Here is a 23,166-nt window from a genome sequence, read left to right on the forward strand (position 1 = left end):
TTCTGCGAAAACATAAAACTTCTAGTATTGGGCTTGACTACGTTACAAGTTTTAGAAGATGCATGTATTTAAAAATAGTTTTGAAAAAATATATATCCCAAGTATTAACACTATTCTGGCATTAGGAAAACTGTAACAGGATGAAAACACAGAGGTACCAGCAGTGACATAAGGCCCTTTGTCTGGAGGACTATTTTCTGAGTCAGGGTAGGAGGTGGTCTAACAGGCCTCCAGAAAAACAACTGCCCACCTACCTCATCACAACGAGACACTGAAATACTCGAATCTGAGTAAGAACCAACCCTAAAGATTAAACATTTATGTGGATTGACCTCTTTGGGCACGAGTGCATCAAGAGGGGAGGAGGGTATTAGTCAAGGAACGGGTAGTCAGGCCCCTGTTCCTTGCAAAGCCCCTGCACTTTCCACAAAGAACATTAAAGCGAAAGCTACCCAGTGAGAACAGACTGAAGACCCAACCCTCCTCCTGAGTCTGGAAAGAGAAGCCTGGGCTTTGATTCCAGAGCAGCTTCCCAGGGAATCTAGGAAGGATGTTCTAGTTTTGTACCTTTCAAAATATGATGCTCAAAGCACCTCCCAGGAAAGATCTACTCCATGCTCAAGATCTCCTCCAGGAAGTGCAAATCTCATCCCTCCAGGCCCAGAGGGCAGGCATCGTTAAGGTCTCCTTGCTCTGCACACAGCAAATGCAGCACACGGAGCCGTGAAACCTCTGGACATCTGCTTCTCCATGAGGTTTGCTCCCTGCCTCCACCTCCTCCCCCCCCCCCCCCGCCCCCCTCGGCAGAAGAGGGACCACTAAGCCTGTCACCTCCCAGTGTACCAACAACTAGAAAACTACCCAAAAGTAAAAGCTCCCTCTGGATGGAACAGATACCTATTTTTTTAATGTTGCAGTAAGTACCTCTTTCCAGTCCAAGGATTAAAAACTGGCTGGCCAGTTCAAATTTGGATGAAGCTGAGAGATTGTCTCTGGGTCTTGATACAATGTAAGGTCTTCTGTAACTTATCGGATTTATATTTCCAGCGACACTATTTTCTTTTGTTCCTGGCCAGTCTGAAATTTGTTCTTACTTACATCTGAGAATCATAACAACTTGTCAGAACAGTAAAAAGGGTATCACTTTACACAAACAAAATCTGATTGGCTAAATCAGAATCCAGTTCCGACGTCAGCTGCAGGGACAGGTGGGTGTGGATAGGATTCAGGCCCCGCAGCTGACCAGTATTCCTGGGAGTTGTCACCACAGTAAATTGTTTTAAATAATTTTTGTTTGTCTGCTTTTAACCAAGTCCAGTAAGTGACACAAACTCAGGCTGATAAAAGGCTGCTGCCCTCTGCCGGATCTGTCTGCAAGGGGACGTTCAGCGTGGAGACCTGGAAATAACACGCTCTGTCTTCAGGCTGCCTCCGACCCTCCACGAAATTCTGCTTTGGCTTCATTTGCTGCTACTACTCTTGCTGCTACTTCTAAAGAGAGGTCTCCAGCAGCTGCATCACTAGGCACAAGGAGCTCTTCACATTTTAGTGTCCTGGACAGGAGTGTCATCCTGTGAACAGAGGAGGAAAGAAGGAGTTAGGAAGAGAGGGTGGGGAAAATCCTCAGCACATCTTGGGGATGCCAGATCGAGCAATAATTGTACCACCAGTAGAAGGGACGGTAATAATAACGCTATGTGCTTGATGTAGTTTTCTTTTTTTTTTTTTTTTTACATGCATCAACCCATTTATTCCTCACAAAAGCGACAGGAGTTAGGTACTTCTATTAGCCCTGTTCTACAGGTGGGGCAATTAAGGCACAGAAAGGTCAAGTGACTTCTAGGTCGCACAGCTAGGAAGTAATGGAGTCAGGATTCAAAACCAAGGACCAGAGCTTGAGCCCTCAACTACTAGGTGACATTGCCTGTTCCTTGATGCCTGACTTCCCATGTCCTTCCTGCCCTAGCTTCTTACCCACTAAATTTCATCTTCCTGTTACACTGCTCCAAGATTTTTGGTGGCATAAAAGTGCAACAAGAACAGAAGGAATCGAAAAGAGAAGGTGGATACTTAGTAAAAGGATAGGAAAATAGCTATTTATCCAATACTCATCCAAAAGTATTAGTTTTAGCTCCTTCTGGGATGAGCTGGCCTTACCACCGTGAGTTCTCTGGCTGGGAAAGAGACATTTATGAACGCACCCGAGGCATCAGGTAGCATGTGCCGTTGGCCCCCCCAGTGCACTATACTGAGTGGAGGTGCCTGAGTCTCTGGGGGTGTTTGTCCTTGGGGCGGTCGGGGAAGGCCTGTGGAAGGCCGAGATTCAGTGGGAGGATTTCCGGGTAGCAGTGAAGGTCACCTCGGTTGGGGGTGCAGGCATTTCTGGTGGGGGGCGGAGGATGCATCGCATCTTGTGGAATGCAGGGTGCTGCGGGCCGGCTGGAGTCCTGCGCCATCACAGGGGAAAGGGAATGGATGCGGGGAGTTCAGCATGCTGAGGAGGGTGAACTCAAGTGGGATCAAAGGTTTTGCGGTAGGAGAGTAGCCACGGAGGTGGCATTTTCGGGATGATGAGCTTGGTGCTCGTGTACAGGGCGGGTCTGGAGACCAGGGATTCCGTTCGGAGTGGGTTGTGACTGCAGAGACAAGAAAGGGCAGAGCTGGGGCCATGGCGGAGATGAAGGGACAGCAGAAGGCACCAAATGGGAAACTCCCTGAGACCCAGACGATTAGGTAGGGAGGTGGGAGAAATTAAGTACCTCATCAGCAGAAACGCTTAAAGAGAACAAAGGAAACCAGTAGAACCCTTTGGGTTCCAGTAGAATACAAGTGAAGACACAGCAAGCAGGAGGAGTTTGGTTCTGGGTGTGAGGGGCTGGCAGGCATCCGAGCACAGTGCCCTGTCCGTGTGGGGTTGGGACACAGTCCAGGCTGGTGCTAAGCAGTCAGGAGCGGCCCAGTGGCTGGTGGTGAGGTCCAACCTTAGGGGTCAGTCACAAAACACAACAGCTAGAGTGTGGGAGCCGGGGCTGAGGACAGAATGTGGCAGCTCTTCTTTAGGAGGGGGAGGGAGGGAGGCTGGCTGGGTGGCCCAGCGCTGACGGACACTGGTGGGAGGGAGGTGGCTTCCGGGGCAGGTTGGCAGCATCAGCCCCTTGGCAGAGGTGAGGATGACCAGTCTTTGGTGGCACTTAGAGCTTCAATTCTTAGTTCGGAGCGAGATCACAAGGGGAAGCAAATGAGAGGGAGACAGAGTGATAGGGAAGGGGCAGACTTGGGGGCTATTTCTTTAGGACTGGGCAGATCAGAGCATGTCTGTAGGCAGAAGGCAGTGAGCTAGTGAGGGGCTAGAAACGCGGAAGAATACATGGATGGATGAAATCCCCAGTGTCACCCCTCACTTAAAATGCACAGACACACTCTACAACAGTCCTGTAAAAATGTCCACCAACTGGCATTTGGGGGAAGCCAGATCACAGCAGATGGGGGTTCGTCTGAGCAAGTAGGGACCTGTTCTCGGATTCACACGCTGAGGGTCTGAGGCAGGCAGCGCCCCGGCTGCTCTTCCTTTCAGTCACCTAGGAGGTGAGGTCGTTTGCAGAGCGGGAGGGGCTGGGGGAGGAGTAACTGAGGAATATGGGTGAAGACTGGCTCAGCCCAGTTGGTAAGAGTTCCTAATAGATCCAGGCAGCATGGCCGTGTGAATTGCACAGTGACACGCACGAGTCTCGGCAAAGAAGGTGGCGCGATGGTGGCTTAGCTTTGCAGATTAATAGAGAGAGAGGAGGTCAATGGGAAGAGGGCAATGAAGGGGGCACCCGGGTGGCTCAGTCCGTTGAGCGTCCGACTCCTGATTTCGGCTCAGGTCATGACCCCAGGGTTGTGGGATCGAGCCCTGGTAAGGAGCCTGCTTATGATTCTTTCCTTCTACCCCTCTCCCCCACCCACATGCACTGTCTCTCTCTAAAATAAAAAATAATTGGGGCGCCTGGGTGGCTCTGTCAGTTAAGCGTCCGACTTCAGCTCAGGTCATGATCTCACAGTCCATGAGTTCGAGCCCCGCGTCGGGCTCTGGGCTGACCGCTCAGGAGCCTGGAGCCGGTTTCCGATTCTGTGTCTCCCTCTCTCTCTGCCCCTCCCCTGTTCATGCTCTGTCTCTCTCTGTCTCAAAAATAAATAAACGTTAAAAAAAAATATTTTTTTTAAATAAGAAAAAATAAAAAATAATAACATAAAATAAAACAAAATAAATGAGGGCAATGAAGGTGCAGGATAGCACAGCCATGGGCCTGGTCCCTGTGACCCCCCCGAGTTCTCAGTGTGGGACAGGTGCTAAGGGAGGGGCTGAAGAGGGAAAGCACAGGAGTGTGTTCCCAAGTGAGGAGAGACAGGTCAAGAACTGAGGCTCGGAGACCTGCCCACTTAACCAGGAGGGAAAAGTAAACAGAGTTCTAAAGGCAGGGGAGGCCCAGGAGAAGGCGGTATCTCATCAGCTGAGGGAGAAAGGAATTTTGAATCAAATCCTGAGAGATCAAGGAGAATGCCCGGGAAAAGCAGTGGAACCAGGCAGCGAGGAAGCCAGCACTTGTCGGTCCTACGAAGTCTTGAATGTGAGGTCAAACATCCTGAGTGTCGTCCTTGGGGTAAGTTTATCTCTGGCATCACCTGAGCGCCCTGCACAGTACTGGGTACGTAACAAGCATCTGACAACCACTTGTTCAGTTTATTTACAATGTGGGAGCCGGATCTTACTCGGTGCCCTCTTTCCGGGGGCGCTTTGCCTGTCAACAGAAGCCCGTGTTGTGATTTGATACAGCCAGCCTGTTCCAGGACTGGAGTTCCCAGAACGGCTCATTCTTTAAGCACCAAATGTTAAAATACTTGTGAGGGGCTGCGTCACAGGCGGTTAACCCTCCACAGCGCCGATGCCTCGGGCCTAGTGAGGCAGCCTTCCCCTGCTCTCTCTTGAAGGAGTTGCTCCGTCCTCTGTGCCTCACATAGGGCTGCTGTCCCTGGGAAGGATGACATTTATTCCCGTCTTGTCTTTGTTCATCTCTTTGTTTTATCTGTCATCATTATTGAGAGGGACAAAGAGGATGGGAGTCGACACGCCTCCCGGGATAAAGGAATCCGCGGATGTGCAGAGATGCGGTGTGATGTAGCTCACTCTGATGACTAGAGCCCGTGTCCGTCACGTCAACACTGAGCTCTGTGACCTTGGACAAGGTCATGTCCCCTCCTGGAGCTTTAGCTCCTTCCTCTCGAAAACCAGGGGGTTGGAGGAAGGGTGCCAAAGTGTTGTGCCTCCGTGACAGGTCAGGAGGGGGAGAAGGACAGAGAGGTGGGGGGTGGGGAGCTACTCTTTGGGACCCGGGCTTGGGTTTGGAAGCAGAGCGCTCGTGAGGGTGCGGGCACCCGGCTCCCTCCCCAGGGCTGTCAGATACAAGTGACCCGAAAGGTCCAGGTGAGCCTGTCCCAAAGCTCCCAGAGCTTCTGCAGGAAGCCTTCTCTACCTGAGACCTCCCTGAAGCTCTTCCACCAGGGTGACTTCCTAACCCTTTGAGACTAGAAGATGCTGCCAGTGAGACGGGAAGCTCTCCTGGGAAGACAGGCGCCTCCTAGCCTGAAAATAAGAGGCAGCAGCCACTGGCAGGTGGCCACGTGGACTCAGTGGCTTCAGTGTCAAAAAGAAGTGAGGGTCTGAGGGGCACCGAGGTGGCTCAGTCGGTTGGGTGTCCGACTTTGGCTTAGTTCGTGATCACACGGTTCGTGAGTTCGAGCCCCGCATCGGGCTATCTGCTGTCAGTGCGGAGCCTGCTTTGGATCCTCTGTCCCTTTCTCTCTGCCCTTGAACCTGCTTACACACACTCTCTCTCAAAAATAAACAAACATTAAAAAAAAAAGTCCGTATCCGAGGCACGTGTTTGCGTTCTGGACACCTGGTGGAGGTCTCCAGGTGACAGGATCAGATCATGCGTTTATAATGGACGGTGTTAAAGAAACGTGAAGCATCTTTATCTAACAGCCCAGCCAGAGGGGTCTTGGTCATACCTCAAGAGTCTTTAGGACTCACACCTTCTCTCTTGGGTGGGAATAACGTGAGGGTCCCCGGTGAGTTCCCCTGCCCCCAAACACATCAACCCCTCTGATATGTCTAGTTCTATCATTAGAGATTATTTCTTTTGGGTCAGGCAGTTTTCTCCTTTTTAAAAATTCGTTCATTCACTCAACAAATATACTTTTTATGAACTACAATGTTCTGGGTTTAGTGGCAAATGCTGGGGATCGGTGACGGGGAAAAAGTAGAGAGAGATGATAAGAAAATAAGTAAGAGCGTGTCAAATAGTGATACACACCGTGATGGCAAAGTGGAACAGTGGATGAGAGTAGCCGAGTGGTCAAGACAGGCCCGAGGGACATCCGAAGCGTCCCAAGTGGGGGACACCCGGGACAGAGCTGTGAGCAGGGAGTGACCTTGGTATAGTTGAAGAACCAAATGACCACTGATGTGGCTAAAGCACAGTGAGGGGAAGGATCAGGGGCACCTGAGAGCAGCAGGGCCTCACAAAGGCTTTGGATTTACTTTGAGTGCACTGGGATATCGTGGGACAGGGGATGGGGAGGCGTAGTGGGATGCACACCCAGAGATACGTCCAATCCTAGCCCCCAGTACCTGTGAATGTGGACTTACTTGAAACTGGGATCCTTGCAGATGTAATTAAAGACCTCAAAATGATTCTGGATTTAGGGTGGGTCCTACATCCAATGCCTGGTGTCCTTCTGAGAGAAAGGAGGGGGGTTGGGGATGCATAGAGCCAGGGAAAGACCCCATGAAGACAGACGCAGAGATTAGAGCGACGGGTCCCTAAGCCAGGGAATGCCGAGGATTGCTGACGGCTGCCAGATGCTGGGAGAGGCAAGGAGGGGCCGGGGGTGCCAGCGGCCATCAGAAGTTAGGGAACCGGCTCGGGACAGACTTTCCCTCCGAGCCTCCAGAGGGAACCAACACTGCCCACGCCTCCAGAATTGTGAGAAAATAAAATTTCTATGGTTTTAAGTTCCCAAGTCTGTGGAATTTGTTATGGCAACCCTAGGCATTGAATACAGGAGGCGAGTAATTTTAGCCATGAGTAGATGATCTAAACACACACACACTTTCTCCTTTGCCTGTGCTTCGAGCTTCCCCGAGACAACTCCCTGCCCACTGCCACATTCCGCCTTCTTCAGAGTGCCCTAAGGAGCTGCTGGTCCCCCACACTAGCCGAGTTGATGGGGAAGGTGCGCCCCCTTCATCTCTGAGCCCCTCCGGCAGGGAGCTGGGCCCAGGGCCCTGACTCAGGTCACCTCGGTCTCCACACACACCCACAGCACAACAGACCTCCGAATGGGCAGGAAGGTGGAGACAGCACGGGCCTCCTTTCTTGTCCCTCTGTCCCCTCACATTTGCCACAACTTGTCTCAACCCAGTGCCTGTGTTTCTGCACACTTGAGCTCATCTGCGAGGAAGTGTGAGCAGGCACGCACTGGCCCCGGCCCTGCCTCCTCAGGGGAACACGCCGGCCACTCACCTCTGTCTTGGGGGCCTCATCGCTGGGGTTGCAGCCTGGCTCCAGAACGGCCCCCTCTTCGTCCTTTTCCTCGCCTCTCCCCTGCTCAAAGCCGTGGCCGCCCTCCACTCCTCCAGGGGGGCTCGGTGGGGCCTCCCCCGCAGCTCCCTCCGCCAGCCCCTTTGTGTCTTGGCTCCTCTGCCCGGGCTCACCCTCTTCATTTTCTGCCCTCTCCTCCTTCACCTCTGCAGACTTTTCTGTCTGTTCCCCGGCTGGTTTTTCTTCCGTGGGGCTCCTGCACCCGTTCGCTGCCTCCGGGTTGGAGGCCGGGGCTGGTTGAACGGCCTCCTCCTTGGCTGGACGGGTGCCGGCCTCCTCTTCAGAGCCCCCCACAGCCTCCTGGTGATGCTGGGCTTCCCCCGGGGCCCTGCCCTTCTCCTCCTGCTTCTCCGTCCTGCTGGACGTCCTCCTCAGAGGAGGCTTCTCCAGGGACCCCAGCTCCCCCACCGGCTTCTCGCTGGGCGGCGGGGACCCTGGGGCCTTGCTCTTGGATGGGAACACCTCATCCCCATTCTCTTCCTTGGCACCATTCTCCTGGGATGACTCGGGGGCCCTGAAACCTCCCAGGTCCCCGCAGTCTGACTGAGACCTTCGGAATCGCCTGGAGGGAGGGCGCCTTTTTATCGAGCCCCTCGTCCGCACCTGGAAGAACAGGTGAAGAAGAATTATCTGAAGCCTGTAAAAAAAGGCCAAGAGGAGGACGGCATGTTCCTTCAACGTCCAAAGCACCGCTCTGTCAGCCAGCTGTCAAAGGATCATTTGATTTTCCAGGAGAATGTACCCTGTGTGCTATGTATCACTGGCTAGGGCCCCAGGGGGGTCGTGAAAGCACATGGTAACCCATAGGTTTTTGTCTCATGAAAACGCAAATGCTTTCCCTCCACTAAAAAGGATAACCTCCAATTTTATTATCCTGTGAAACGGTCATCAGTTTCATGTCTAACTTAGCAATTGGATTCTAACATCTGTTTCTTCAACTGCCTATAAATAACCAGTTGTTTGTTCTCTGAATGAGCTTTACCATCCAAATTGACAAGCTGAATAAAATCTATCTCTCTTGTGAATAAGAGTCACGTTTCAGCATTCAGGAAATTATACTTTGGCAAAGGTGAACCCAACAGAGGAGAGGGTTAAGGGCCTGCTGATGGCCTGGCCTTGCTCTGGGACCTCATGGGCACACCGCTGGACAGCTGGTGACTAGCTTCACCCCTTTCCCCAGCGTGGCCCTCCTGGCCCTCTGCAGCACTGGCTAATGCCAGGAAAGCTGAGCAGCTAGATGCCTTTGCTTTCCAGGAACCAGGTCCACCGTGAGCAGAAGCCATGCCTTAGAAGCGTCCAACGGAGCTGCCTGAAGATCCTCTCCTCTCTGGGAATCACTCAAGCCTCACGTAGGCCCACTGGACTTGGCCATAACTTCAATGGAAATGTTTATTTGGATGCCCTACTTTATTCATGTGATGTGTCCTTATTTAAGTCTTTATATGTAGATGAAATCTTATTTTTATAAACGTCAAATCTGATTTTCCCACTGGCTTACATTTTGGTTATTTGTCAATTCTAGTTCCTTCTCAGAAATTTGGAGTCAATACTTGGTTTAAAAGGGCTTCCTAGGCCCTTTCCTGAGACCCTGGTGCTGCCAGCCCTACAAGCTATCAAGGCTCCGCCCGGCCCTCATGATCAGAGGGTTCAGGAATAACCTTGCCTCACTCTGCTGCTGTCAGAAGGCTAAGGCCTCCAGTATTACAACCTGGGGGCAGTGCCTCCCTCCCTGCCCTGACTCCCTAGCCTCCCCAGAGAGCACCTTATGAAGAGACAAGGCTCTGCCCTGGATTCCTCTCTGCCGTCAGGGGTCTCTCCCTGGTCTCACTCTGGGCTGGAGGATCTCCAACCTATCCCCAGCCAGCAGACTCAAGCCTTAGCGCCAGTTTGTTTCCCTGGGTCCTACCTGTTTCTACACATGTGACTTTCTTCCCCTAGATGGGTTTTCTGGAATGGCCCCAAAGACCCCACTCTTTCCATCTATAACTTTAAAGTTATATCCATCTGCCATTCCCTGGAGTCACACCCCCCTTATGTCGGCCCTTGCCTGGCTCTGGCCCAGATTTGCTGGACACCTGCACGGGTTGTATTGGAGAATATCTCTGATTCGTACTGTGTATGGCATCAGGCAGAGGATCTGATGAAAGGAAGCACACACATCAGGGCAGCATCTATAGAAATGGGCCCTAGGTACATCTTTTTGCAAAGGGAACCGTTTGGATGTTCTTTAACAGGCAGGCTGCAGTAAGAATGATTTAAACCCATACTGGGTCGCTTAGAAGTATTAACATCAAGCCAGAACAGAGTGTTCTGGAGTCCCAGTGACCCTGCCCACCCTCTGCATCAATCACCGATCGGGCCTTTAGCGTTTATTTTCAGCTTTTGACACGACTCTCTGTGCAGCTGGGGTCGGTCCTGAATTCTCACCCCTCTCTCCACAAAGGATAGAGCGTTCCACCCCCCAACTGTGCTTTCTGGGCGAGCGGCACAGCTACTGGGAGAGGGGATGAGAGGCAGGCTAGGCAGAGGGGTGATCTCAGTCACAGATCACCGGCAACAGAAGAAATTTCCCTCTGCTGGAAACCAACTCCGACTGCAGCTCAAAAGCGTCCTCCTTTCCCCGAGACAACATCCGGGCAGAGAAAATCCAGGACTGGCACCGGACAGGGCCACAGCGCTTCGGACCCAGAGGTTACCTTATTGTAGCAGGGCAGATGGCTGCCCTCCGGAGGCTGGTCAAAGCTGACCGGCACCTCCTCCAGCTCGCCAGCCTGACACCGCACACCAGGGCTGCTGGGGGTGGACGGCGGGCTCTGGAATGGCGACACCGCGGCCTTGAGTCCAGGACTCTTGGGTGAGGCGCCAGGCAGCAGGGCTGCTGGATCGAAAGCTAAGTTGGCCTGCCGAGAAAAGGTGAGACGTTTCAAACGGGTGGGAGATGGGTATGTCTGCGTGAGCTTGTTGGGTGCCTGGCCTGGAACTGGTTGCGACTACGTAACATGAGGCTTTTTGGGTTACTTCCCAACCAATTATCCAGTCACGTCACGTCCGACCCCTGGAAGCACTGCCTCCTCAAACATCTCTGGCTACCTGGCTCACCACAGGCTGCATTCCAGAAGGCCCAGAAAGTACCAATTTGGATCCAACAAAAATGCCCTGGAACAGCTCCAACTTACACACAAAGAGGCCAAAGTAGCACCTGCAGGCACACGATCTCACAGCAAGTCAACGCCCTTTATCAACTTTCTCAGCAGAGCCAATAGTAGCCACTGCCTACCGGATGCCTCCTATTTGCTGGCATACAAAACCTTCCCCTCTACAACAGACCTGTGTGTTCCATTTTGTTCTGATCGCGAACATCAGGAAGGTGGCGAAGGAGCCTGCCCTGGGATTCAAGCCAGCTCTGCTGGTCTCTTATGCATTGTTGGTAGATGGCCAGAAGAGTGGTGGACACAGCAGGCTGCCCAGCCCTTCCAAGAGGGAGCCCGCGGAGCAGACGTCAGTGTGTGCCCCACCTGGGCCATGGCGGGGCAGGTGAAACCAAATTCAAAGGCATCCGGAGGGCAACAGAGGGGAGAGGTTACCCAAAGGTAACAGAGGCCTGAGGGAGCCAAGAGCTGGGGGGGGCGGGGGGGGCCGGGCGAGGCAGGTGGTCCCAGCTCCAGCCTGTGGCAGTGGAGAAGGTGGTGGTGCAGGAGGGCCTGTGGGATGGATTGCAGTGAGCACTGGGTCCTCTTTAGCGCCATCGAGGGGCAGTCCTCCTGCTCCGGCGCCCTCTGGGTCTCCAGATCCTGGCCCAGCAGGGAGGACTCGCCCGGAAGGGATGGTGTGACGGGCAGATGATGCAGTGGGAAGTACAGGGGCTCTCCACACAGACAGACCTGACTGCAAAGCTCAGATGTTTCACTTAATAGCTGTGTGACCTCCAGTGAGTCCAATAAATAGCCTGAGTCTTGAACTGTATTTGTCCAAACCGGTTAGCATGACCGCCTGAGTCCTTCATGATCTGGTCCCTGGCACTCACTCCTGCCATCACCCACTCATACTCCACACTCCCCCCTCTCCCTCCAGAGCCTTCTCAGTGCCCCCTTCTTCCAGCCAAGGCTCTGCTGTCCAGGAGAACTGTGTGCTTTTGGACCTGCAGACTCTACACTGTTATTCTTGTTTAGGAAAGTACCAGTATCTCTGTGATATTAAGAAAGCCCTTACAGCAGGGGCGCCTGGATGGCTGTCGGTTAAGCATTGGACTCTCGATTTCCACTCAGGTCATGATCTCTTAGTTCATGAGTTTGAGCCCCGCACTGGGCTCTGAGCTGGCAGCACTGAGCCTGCTGGGGATTCTCTCTCCCTCTGCCCCTTCCTGACTTGTTCTCTCAAGTAAATAAATATACTTAAAAAAAAAAAAAAAGGCCTTATAATATGGACAAAACTCAGTCACGGTAAGAATTAAGAACGTGAAGGTTGCATAGCAATGCTGTGAGCCCAAACCATGGCAAAAAGCAGCACATGGTGAGTGCCTGTGATGGCTTCAGGGCAGTGGACACTTGGGTTGGGAGTTAAGAGGTCTCCCTCCCCACCCAACTTCAAGCTGGAAAGCTCCCTCTGTAAGACTGCCTGCAAATAAAATATATTTTGCTAGCCAGCAGGAAACTTGAACTTGGAATTATGGGCTAGTCCAGTGAAGAAAAACCATACCTCATAACTCATCTAATAGAGTATTTAGAAGGAAAGTCTAGCTGATGATGCATTTCTTAGTTCTTGGCCACCCCCCCCCCCCTTCCCAACAAAGTAAGGGCTCCTATGGCATCTGGCCAAATTGTCATTCTGTTCTTCTTCTTTTTTTAAAAGCAGGCTCCAGAACTCACGACCCTGAGATCAAGACCTGAGCTGAGATGGAGTCTGACGCTTAACCGACTGAGCCACCCAGGCGCTCCTTGTTGCTGATGTTCTTAATGAGATTGAAGGATCAGTGATCACAACCTTCTTCTCAGTGGCGGAGCTTCCCAGAGATGCTCCTCACTGACGGGAAAGGGGAAGGAGACCGAGACTGCAGGGCACAGAGCATGTGGGAACTAACTTCCGGCACTCGGATGAGGGCGGAGGTGGGCTGCAGGAAGGCGAAGGTGCAGGTCCCGGGCTACACCCCTCAGCTGGCTGTGCATCGGGATCCTTTCTGAGAGACCCTCCTTACGTACGTACTCGGGAGCCTTGCACAGGCAGAAGCTCCTTCCTTGCTGCTGCTGCGGTGCCATCAGGCCTTTTCAGCAGGAGTTACGCTTTAGGGAGTCCCCTCCCACCGGCCACAGGGCGGGCGCAGGCCAGAAACCAGAGAGGCTTTTCTTGACCAGAAATCAGGCCCGGGCTCTCCCAGAGGTGGAACTGTAGAAGCGGCAGCTACTTGTCTCGGCACGCCTCTAACAGTGATTCCTGACTAGGTTTTCCTAGTCGGGCCCAGATGGGAGGATACGGTGCACAGGAGCCTTAAGGTTCTCCTGGGTGGAGCACAGAGACCGTGGTGAAAGCTCTTGTGTCCTCCACACGCCCTATCCAGACATGCCCCTCTCCTCTGCGCTTTGGCTCACGCTGTCCCACACCAGGGGCACCTTCCTCCTTCCTTTCTAGCCACCCATCCCTGAGGACCGACTCAGGGTGTAAGTGTTTCATGAAGCATTCATTAATTACTCCTGCCCACTCTTCTCTCTTCTTGCTCTAAAATTCTAGAGCACGGCTCTCACCTGGGGCGACGGTGGGGGGCAACTGTGTTCCCAGGAGATGCCCAAAGACGTCTTTCATTGTCACAACTTTTGGAGAGTGCTACCGGCATTGAGTGAGTAGGGACCAGGGATGCTGCTAAACATCTTGCGATGCACAGGGCAGTGCCCCGCCTGCGCGAACACGGCCCAGGTTGAGGAACTCTGATTTAGAGGAGTAAGAACTGACACACGGCAAGCACACCATTTAGACCTCTGGGGTTTCCTCTCCTCTCCTTTAAGTCTCTTATTGTACTACGTGTGAAAATCCCGTCTCCCCCAAAAGGCTGCGAGCTCAAGTACGGTGCCGCACGGTCAGTTCCATCCCCAGGAAAGGCAGCCAGCTGTGGTGCAGTGGTGAGGGCTCTGGGTTCACAAGCTGACAGACGGAGAGGCGGGCATTCCAAACAACGGATTCTGCCATGTTAGTGCAACGCCTAGCTGTTGAATTTCAGCCCTGTGTAAAGCTGAAACGGTTTGTGGGGGCATTCAGGCCTTGCTTGGGAAGACTTGGCTAGTCCTGGAGTGTCTCTTGGGCTCTAATGTCTTTTTCCTAGAAGATTCTTGAGACATCCCATTATCCACCAACCACCATGATCTGTTAACTTCGTGAGCTCATGCTTGACATGATGTTTATTTTAGCTCTTTGCCCCTAGATAGGGCTCCTCATCCTTCACAGCTGGTTATCAGAGATCAACTCTTCAGGTGACAGATGGTGCTATCCCCAGGAGCCCCAAAGACGTGCACATGTTGCACAAGAGGTGGGGTGGCGTCAGAAGTAGCAATGGGTAACCACTGTGCACTTACCTGAAGCTTCTCAATCAGAGGCGAACTCTTCACCTTGATTTTAGGAGGGTGGCTTGCATTGGGCGGTGATTTCTACAGAGCAAATGGACCAAAACCACGGAATCAGTGAGGTGAAGGGAGGTGGGGTTCTGGCTGGAGCCCCAAAGGCCCAGGTGAAAGAAGAGGAGAAGTTGATTTCACCGCTTTCCCGCTTAGCTTTCAGCAGCCCACCCACCTGGTCAGGGCCTGGGCCTGGCTGGGCTCCCCACCACCCCTCCCTCGTCTCACAGGTATAAGACCACTTGAATCTATGAAATCAGAGCAGGCTGGACAGACATCTGAAACACAGGCGGCCTCCTGTTCCAGAAAGGATGACTTCATGGTCATTATGAGACAACAGACTATGTCTGAGGGGATGCGATCTTCACCTCCTGACCTTCAACAACATGAGCCAATGACGGGAGGGAATTCCAGAGAGACAGGGCAAAATGACTACTTGTTCTGTTTGTACAAACAACAGAAGACACCACAGACCAAAGGTGAAAGCTTACAGAGGTTTAACTGAAATTTCTCCCTTGAACTAATGATATTTTGGAAAAGTCAAACCACCAATAGTGTTATTTATAGATTATCATTTTCCAAAACATCGTTCATTTCGATTAAGCAGACATTTACCGAGTATCTACTACATTCCCAGCATTGTCTTGCCTGGTTATACGACGATGAACACGATATGGTCTCTGGCTTCTAGAAGCGATCAATGGCTGATACATACATATAAAACCATACATATGGAGGCACCTTGGTGACTCAGCTGGTTAAGTGTCCGACTTCAGCTCAGGTCATGATCTCATAGCTTGTGGGTTCGAGCCCCACATCGGGCTCTGTGCTGACAGCTCAGAGCCTGGAGCCTGCTTCAGATTCTGTGTCTTCCTCCCTCTCTGTCCCTCCCCCACTCGTGCTCTGACTCTCTTGGTCTCTCAACAATAAACGTTGAAAGAAATTTAAAAATAAAAAACAAAACCATACGTTATGTTCTGCTAGCTGGAGATACGTTTGTGATGAATGTCGGTCAGGAACCTTGTCTGTATTTTATTGTATCTAACCCTTCTTGTTTTGTCTAAAATCCCTGCAACTTGAGTCTGGTTCTACAGGTATATGAGGACACTGATGATGATGATGGTGAAGAAGAAGATGGTGGTGACTTCCACGTTGTTGAGCAGAGGCCAAGGCACAAAAGGGATTTTTCTACAGTTTAGAGACCCCACATACATTACCTGCCCCAGCCCCCGTGGACTCATTTAGCTGAATCACAGAAAGAAGAACACCAATCTCCTGGAAACATTTTGAGATACTTATTGAGTGAGATGACTGTATTTAGTGACGGAAGGAGGAAGATTTACTCAGTTCAACTCCTTGTGACCCTTTTAAGGCCCAACATTGAGGAAGAGGCACTGGAGTGGGACAGTTACCAGCTGGGACTCTGGCTCTGATAGGAGCTGGACGGGTGCCCCGGCCTCAGCCTCCTCCACCAACACCCAGGCAGGTGGGTTAGAATAAAGGACTCTCAGAACGCCTCCACCTCGAAGGTGCCTCTGGCTCCATGAGTTTACACTGTCAGACATACTCCTAGAGCAGTTTTCAAGGCGCCTTGTGTTGGTGACAAGTACAAAGAGCTGCCAGCCCCAAATCAGTTGACTTCTGTGCTCTATGGTGAAATTTCACATGAGCCACTATTTCTAAAGATACTGTTTAAGGAAGTGCAGCAACAATTTTGCTGACAAACTTTGCTTTTTGTAATACCAGAAACTCTTCTCTTCCTCAACTGACCACTATATGTATATACATATATATATATATATATACATGTGTATGTGTGTGTGTGCGTATACATACATCCATATATATATATATATATATATATAATTTATTTATCGTTGAAAGACAGAGAGAGATAGAGCACCAGTGGGGGGAGGGGCAGAGAGAGAAGGAGACACAGAATCCAAAGCAGGCTCCAGGCTCCGAGCTGTCAGCACAGAGCCCGACGCGGGGCTGGAACCCACAAACCGCAAGATCATGACCTGAGCCGAAGTCGGATGCTCAACCGACCGAGCCACCCAGGTGCCCCCATATATATACTTTTAAGTAGGCTTCACGCCCAGCACGGAGCCCAACGTGGAGCCTGAATTCACGATCCCAAGATCAAGACCTGAGCTGAGATCAAGAGTTGGATGCTTAACCAACTGAGCCATCCAGGTGCCCCCCTGACCACTATCTTCTGAAGAGAGTGAAAATTCAATAAACGCAGCGCCTTCGCTATAAGATAGTGTGGGGAACCTAGCTCATGCTCCCCAAGATCCTTATTGCTTGGAATTGAACAGCAAAGCAGGAGGACTCCAAAATAGCTGCTAGTGCAGTGCCTAGGAACGGCAGCAGGTGGCAGCATTTCCTTTGCCATTTAACACGGGACTCCAAGCAGGTGGCTGGGCCTAAGACCACCGAAGGAGAAAAACCAGCCTCAAGCTCTATGTGTGTATATTCGTATCTGCCCATGATGTTCCTATAATGTCTAGAAATCATGAACCTGACTTTTCAGATGGGAGTGTTTTTCGGCCCTTCTCTGGCAGACAAGGCAAGGTTTACGGCCATATTAAATACCCTTTTGGCTGGGTTCTCCAGAGAGGAGTAACTCCTGGTCACCCCATGGTCTCGGGCCTGAGCAGGCATAGGGAGGGGGCGGGAATGAAGGGATGGAGAGACCCTTCCCTGCACTGCGCCTCCGGGACTGAGCGGCAGCCCGCCTGGGGCCCTCCCTTCAGGCCCCCCTGAGGTTCCCCAAGGCCACGCCGTGGGAACATAAAGTGCAGAACTGCAGGCCGCAGACTCCGTCCAGCCCAGCCACACAAAGCTGGTTGTTCTTTTTATTTCTGTGTGATTTTCAAGGTGACAAAAAGTCATCGATCCTGGAAGCGATGTCCTTCTTATGTGCAAGCAGCCGGTCACTCCAGGCAGGACTGTTTCCTCTGACATCCACTCTCCTACTCATCCAGCCCTTGGCCCTTCTATGCTATTTAACCGCTGGGCGGTACCTCATGGGATGAGCCTGTAGGTTTATTTCTCCCAGAGCCGGGAAACTAACCTGACTCATTCTGCTTTTATTCCAGAGAATAAAACACCCCCATGTGGCCCCCATCATCTGTCTGGTTAGTGTTCCTGTCTTACTTCACAAATAAGGAAGAAGGCTCAGTGCAGTATGGTGGCTTCTCCAGGGCCAACTCTGGGTCATCAGGGGGTAGCCTCACAGGAGGCTCCTGATGGCCAAGGCCTCAGCCTGTTGGCCAGGGGCTGAAAGTCACAAGGAGAAGCTGACCCTTGGTAAAGAGAAGTTGTCGGTACGCATCCGGCCATAGCACGAGCTAATAACCCCATGATGCCACACAACCACCAAGTCAGCGCTTGAAGAAATGCCAACAGAAAAGACTCAGTTTTTAAAAACCGTGGTTCTCGGGGTTCCCATTCCAGAAGAAGGCTGCCGTTCGGTGTGTGGGGCAGCGATCTCTGAGCAGTGGGGCTCTAGACGCCCCCACCCCACTGGATCAGGGGCAGCTGCGCGTTTCCGCTTTCTCTGGTGGGCTGTGGCCTGTAAGCCTTGGGTGGGAAAGGCTGCTCTCCTCCTCGTGTTCGTTACATACGTGCTCAAGGTCACACGGGTATCTAATGTCTATTGTCAGGCTGCTGGTCCTCAGAAAGGAAGGGGGAGGGAGGTAGTTGAAGCGGGATTTGTGAATTGAACCGTCTTTGGCTTGCTTGCTTTCTCTAGAGGCTGGCTTCCCAGGCTGGACGAGAGAACACGTGAGTTCATTTCTGCGGGAGTGTGACGGGAGCACAGTGAAAGTTCATGGGCTGCTGGGATGGGGGAACGGAGAAGTCACTCCTACAGCTACAATTAGATAAATAAGGGTCGGTACATATGCAGTTTGGGAATCTACTGCCGGCTATGATCTGTGATGCCAGCACCTTCCTTGTGTCGGTAACATTGGCTATTTATATGTGAGGGCAACGAGGCTTCCGTGCGCTCTGATTTTCTTCCAATGATCCACAACAATAGCCAGTCTTTGCAAGGATAGCACGGAACCACGGCATTCGCTCATGTGGCAATTCTGCCTTATGTAAGTGCTGCGTCTCTTTCCAGGTGTCTTTTCCACAAGGCATGTCATATAAACCGGACCTGGAGTAGAACATAATACTCTACAGCACATTCTCTTTGTTGAAATTCTCAGTCTTGAGAAACAGTGTTCCTGTCCTTGACAGACCCTGAAGGAGGCTCCGTTAGAGAGAGTAGGAAGGAACCTGGTCTCCAAAGTAAAGAATTCTAGAAGCAGTAAGAGGAGATGCATCCCCCAATCTGAGAGGGAGAAACTCCCTGCACAGGTTTCAAGGTCTGAATGTGTGCCTCCTGTGCCCCCTCCCGTCAGAAGGAGAAGGCAGACTCATAACCGGTGTCCCCCGAGTCCTGGAACGGCACTTACCTCCTCACCGTTCTGGCCCAGCTCTACCTTGGGGGGGAACAGGGGGAGGGAGCAGGGTGGTTTCCTTCTTGTTGGCTTACAGGCTGGTGTCTGGAGGGAGGGGGACAGACAGACACACAGAAAGAAAAAGAGAGAGAGGTAATCAGGCAACAGGGAGGAAGAGGAGGAAGTGGAAGCTGGTTGAGGAATGTTCAGGGATGTCTGGAGGAGAAAAGATGTAGGAAGGCTCGCCTGCCACTAGCCATACACAGGAACTCTCTCCACCCGTCCACCCCTCTGACTCCCAGGCTCCCGTCCCAGTCCTGCTGCTGCTGGAGCCTTACTTGACATTCGCTGGCCTGAAACAACGTCTCAAACCGGTATCTGCTTCTAGCCTCCAGGCGCTGCCAGTACCCTAGACCAACACTAGCTTCTTCACCCTTTATGACATTCCTACAATGTCTAGAAATCAAGGACTGATTTTTCAGATGGCAAAACAAAAGCACAAAACACTGTACCTAAAAAAGCATGACAGCAACGCCTTTGTCCCAAGGGGCCACCCCCCAACTTTGGGGTGCCCTTCCTTCATGTTCTCCTAACGAGCTCTTCAGACTGCGTGACTCCAGAAAATGTAGCCCAAATCTCCCCCTTTTACTCTGTCCTCTCCAGCAGGATACCTCTGGGGCCCACTGATCATTGGATCCCTGTCCTTCTGGAGCCCTGGCTTCCTATCTGAATGCACGTTCCTGTAACTCTTCTCTTCCTCTTCAACTCTCAATTCAGAATCTGTCCCCCTCTTGCCTTGCTCCTGATTCCTGGACCCTGGGGCAGGGCTGAGGATGGGCATTTCTTTATTCTGAACCAGTCTAGGCCTGGCACAGGTGGGCGAGATCTAAGTCTCCCATAGTGGATGATCGAGATGGAAATGAATCCAGGCATCCATCTTTCCAGCTCTCTGCCCTTTGTCTCCTCGCTCCGGGCCACAGTGTAAGCCTCACTCTGGTGAGGAAAGATCCTGCACAGGCCAGCAGCATGGCCACATTCCTCACATTCAGAGGGACCCCTCTCTGGCTTCTCTTCCTAATTTGGTAATTACCAAGCCTCCTCCCTCCCTCTCCTCTGGGCCTGACCCAGACTTCCCCTTCCTCCAGCCCCCTTCCAGAAGAGGGGCTCGGAAGACGCCTGACTCACCTCCTTTGCAGCGGCTGCCTGCTCCCTAAACCGCCCAGCCAGCTGGGCCACCGAGGGGGGTGCCGAGTCATCCACGTTGGCACTGGTCTCTGCCGGTCTTTCCTGGCAAACCAAGGGAAAGCAAAAGTTAACCAGCAAATCTACCCTCGGCTCTTCTCAGTGTTGTTACTGGGTGCCACACACGGCCCTTGTTTCGTGACCGTAAGCAGAGAAGCTGTGACAATGAGGTATTTTAACAGCATCTTGCAACTGACCCCTGCATCCAAGGATTTTAAAAATCATCCAGTCGGGGTGCCTGGGTGGCTCAGTCGGTTGAGTGTCCGACTTCGGCTCAGGTCATGATCTCACAGCTCGTGAGTTCGAGCCCCTCATCGGACTCTGCTGACAGCTCGGAGCCTGGAGCCTGCTTCGGATTCTGTGTCTCCCTCTCTCTCTGCTCCTAACCCACTCGCATCCTGTCTCTGTCTCTCTCAAAAATAAGTAAACATTAAAAAAACCTTTTTTAAGTCATCCAGTCAATCACGTGTCGTGAATATTTAGGGTGTGCTCGGCCCTGGCTGTGGCTCTGGGTCCCGTCCCGAAAGGGAACCCAGGGGTCTGGGAAGCAGCGTAAGCCCTGTGCTCCTCATGCTGCAAAGACCTAGACTGAAAAGGGGCACGTGGAGAGGAGATGACAGGAGTCGCCTTCCTTTGGTCAGAAGAGGCTTTCAGAAATGGGGCTGGCAAGATGCGTTGGCAAGCAAGGCTTCAAGTGTATGAAACGGGGTAAGCAAATGACCTTTATTCAACTTTTAGCATGTGTATATGTCTTGTCTTCCCTCCTTAACTGAATGCCTTGGACAAAGAAGCGTCCAGTACGTATTTGTTGAATTAATAAATAAATGACAGGAGAAGCAGGTAGCACAGCCAGACCCCCCTGGATTCAACCCCTGGGTGGCTCTGTCTCCCACTAGCTCAGTGACCTGGACGAATGCCTTTACCTTTCTGTGCCCTGACGGGGATAATAGTAGCACATCACTCGCAGGGTCTGCGGATTAAATGATTTACTATCTGTCTGAAGGGCTGGGACCAGGCCTGGCACACCCGTAAGCGCTTTGGAAGATTTGTTTAAATTCCTACAGCAACGGGGTCCTTCCAAGAGCCCCTGTGATGATTCAGGTCAGGTACTTGACACGGTGCGTTTCTGTCTCCCCAGAAACTCATCGCTTTCCCTCCTGTTCTTTTTGCTGGAGGAACCACCTGGGCGATGGGCTTCTCCACGTTGGCTACGAGCGTGCCTGTGCCCCTGTCCTGCCACCAACAAAGACCACTGCTTCCCTGCAGCCGTTCCTCCCTCCAGTGCCTCCAGGCTCCCCCAGGAGGCCAAGACGCACGCACCCCAGACACCGTTCACCCCCACGTGCCACCTGTCACCGCGACACGACACACTTGGTGAGTCAACGAGTGCTGTAAAGGGCCGCCTCGCTTCTGCCGCCTCGCATGTGGCCCCCACAGTAATTTTTTAAACGTCCCGTCTCGAGACATGAGGCTTCTGTGTTTTGTGACCACGTTGACGGCATTTCTCACACGGCTGCAAACGCGCCCTACCTCTTCCCCTCCTCACGGGTGGCCTGAGACTGGGAGGATCTGAGCGGCAGCTGGCCCAAAAAGTCCACGTCGCCACGGGGCGCATACTTCCCAAACACAAGGCATGCTCCCCCGGCTTCCGGCGCCCCACGACACACAAACACACACATGCACGCATGCGCGCGCCAAAAGCCCGTACACACGCACGCACGCATGCGCGCGCCAATACGCATGCGTGCCCACGGGGCGCATGCACTGCACATGCGCGCGCGCGCGCGCACACACACACACTTCTTAGGCCCTCCTTTTTTCTGCCTTGGTGTGTTTCTATAGGGGTGTCGCAGTAAATGTGTCAGGTTGTGCCAGACGCTGCCGGCTTGGGGCAGGGCAAACCCGGAGCCCACCAAGGAAAGGTGCAGTTAAGTAGATGGGGCAGAACTCTGTGAGGCAGGCTTTGTTCAGAGACGGGCAAGAACTGCTGGGACCACGGCCCTTCAGATCTGAGAACAGGCTGTTCGGGAGGAAAGACCAGTCCGTCTTTACTGTTTCCGGCTGTGATTCAAGGTCAACCCCATTCCAGCCTAAACACCCGATGCTGACTTCGCATAAAGATGTGAAAGGATTCACCTCTATTCAAGATGCCAGGTTCTCCGTAATGCTGGGGAAAAGCGGGGGAATCTGATGCCCACTCCGGGAGGGGCCCGCTGGGCAGAGGCACACGACTCACACCTGTCTGCCTTCCACGCTTGCCACGATAGGGGTTGTCAGAGGGGAACGGCTCATCCTTTGGGAACAACGGAGAGGCTTCGGGCACAGTGTGATTACTTGGGCCGCTCTTGGCAAAGACGCCAGGCCGATCAGTTTGTCCATCTGGCTAACTTCCTGCCCACGTAACAGATCAGTCTCTCTGTCCGTTGCTATTTATTGCTCGGGGTCCTGCTGACAACGTACTTTACCTCAGCTTCGAAGGCACCCAATCACTGGTGTGCAGGAAGATACATTCCAGATAAAAATAGAGCTGTACAGGAATCAAAAACTCCTCCCTAACTTCCCTGTCTGGAAACTGGGCTTGGCCAGGGGCTCAGAAGTGAGAGATCTATGAGGCTTCTGGAAGCATTTAGGGCTTAAAAGCTGGGTTGAAGGAAAGATTTTAATACACCCGAGTTTGTTTTCCTGGAGCCCAATGAATGACTTTTCTTTAGAACGTCTAAGGACTCCAGAGCTGGTTGAAACTGTTACATCCACTCACCACCCGCCCCTCGTCAGATTTTTTCTCTTTTTTTTAAATATTAGGTATAATTTATTGTCAATTTGGTTTCCATACAACACCCAGTGCTCATCCCAACAGGTGCCCTCCTCAATGCCCATCACAGTCTCTTATTCTCAGTTGTAGAAGACTGCCTTCTCCTAGCTAGCCCACTGAAGCCCAGAAAGGGCGAGTAACTTAGCCAGAGTCACACAGGAGGAAGCCAAACAATAATCTATGCAACATTTTACTCCCAACACCCGATAACCCAGCAAAGGATATTAGTTAAGTAGTATAATTTGTGAAGGTGTTTTGAAAACTAAAGTGCTATACAAAGAGTGAAATTATTATTAGCCACTGGTTTGCACAGGTACAATGGAAGAAGCATGGCCTTGGAGGTGGACAGAAGCCAGTGGCCCAGCTGTTCTGAGGTCCTGCCTGGATTTCTGCCTTGCGACTCTGGCAGGTACAAC

The 23,166-nt window shown here is 52.2% G+C and overlaps 1 protein-coding gene and 1 long non-coding RNA gene across 7 annotated transcripts in view; one reads left to right on the top strand and one right to left on the bottom strand.

The window, feature by feature from the left end:
- The window catches only part of RCSD1 (RCSD domain containing 1), a 72,221-nt gene continuing 49,055 nt past the window's right edge, over positions 1–23,166 (bottom strand). For 2 of the 6 annotated variants that reach the window (XM_015062311.3, XM_027046159.2), the window contains exons 2-7: positions 19,882–19,983; positions 18,712–18,801; positions 14,204–14,275; positions 10,343–10,546; positions 7,569–8,249; positions 1–1,571 (exon numbers count right to left, since the gene is read on the bottom strand). In XM_015062311.3, coding sequence (XP_014917797.2) covers positions 1,539–1,571; positions 7,569–8,249; positions 10,343–10,546; positions 14,204–14,275; positions 18,712–18,801; positions 19,882–19,983 — 1,182 coding nt within the window. In that variant the 3' untranslated portion in view covers positions 1–1,538. Of the gene's footprint in view, positions 1,572–7,568; positions 8,250–10,342; positions 10,547–14,203; positions 14,276–18,711; positions 18,802–19,881; positions 19,984–22,176; positions 22,705–23,166 lie in introns of those variants that run through there. The other 4 variants (XM_027046158.2, XM_053209678.1, XM_053209676.1 and 1 more) reach the window with 3 other exon arrangements.
- On the top strand, positions 10,808–15,205 carry LOC128313099 (uncharacterized). Its single transcript, XR_008293328.1, has 2 exons — positions 10,808–11,236; positions 12,495–15,205. It is a non-coding gene; the product is annotated as an uncharacterized LOC128313099 (long non-coding RNA).

This window comes from Acinonyx jubatus, chromosome E4, assembly GCF_027475565.1.
Source record: "Acinonyx jubatus isolate Ajub_Pintada_27869175 chromosome E4, VMU_Ajub_asm_v1.0, whole genome shotgun sequence".
Taxonomy (NCBI): Eukaryota; Metazoa; Chordata; class Mammalia; order Carnivora; family Felidae; genus Acinonyx; species Acinonyx jubatus.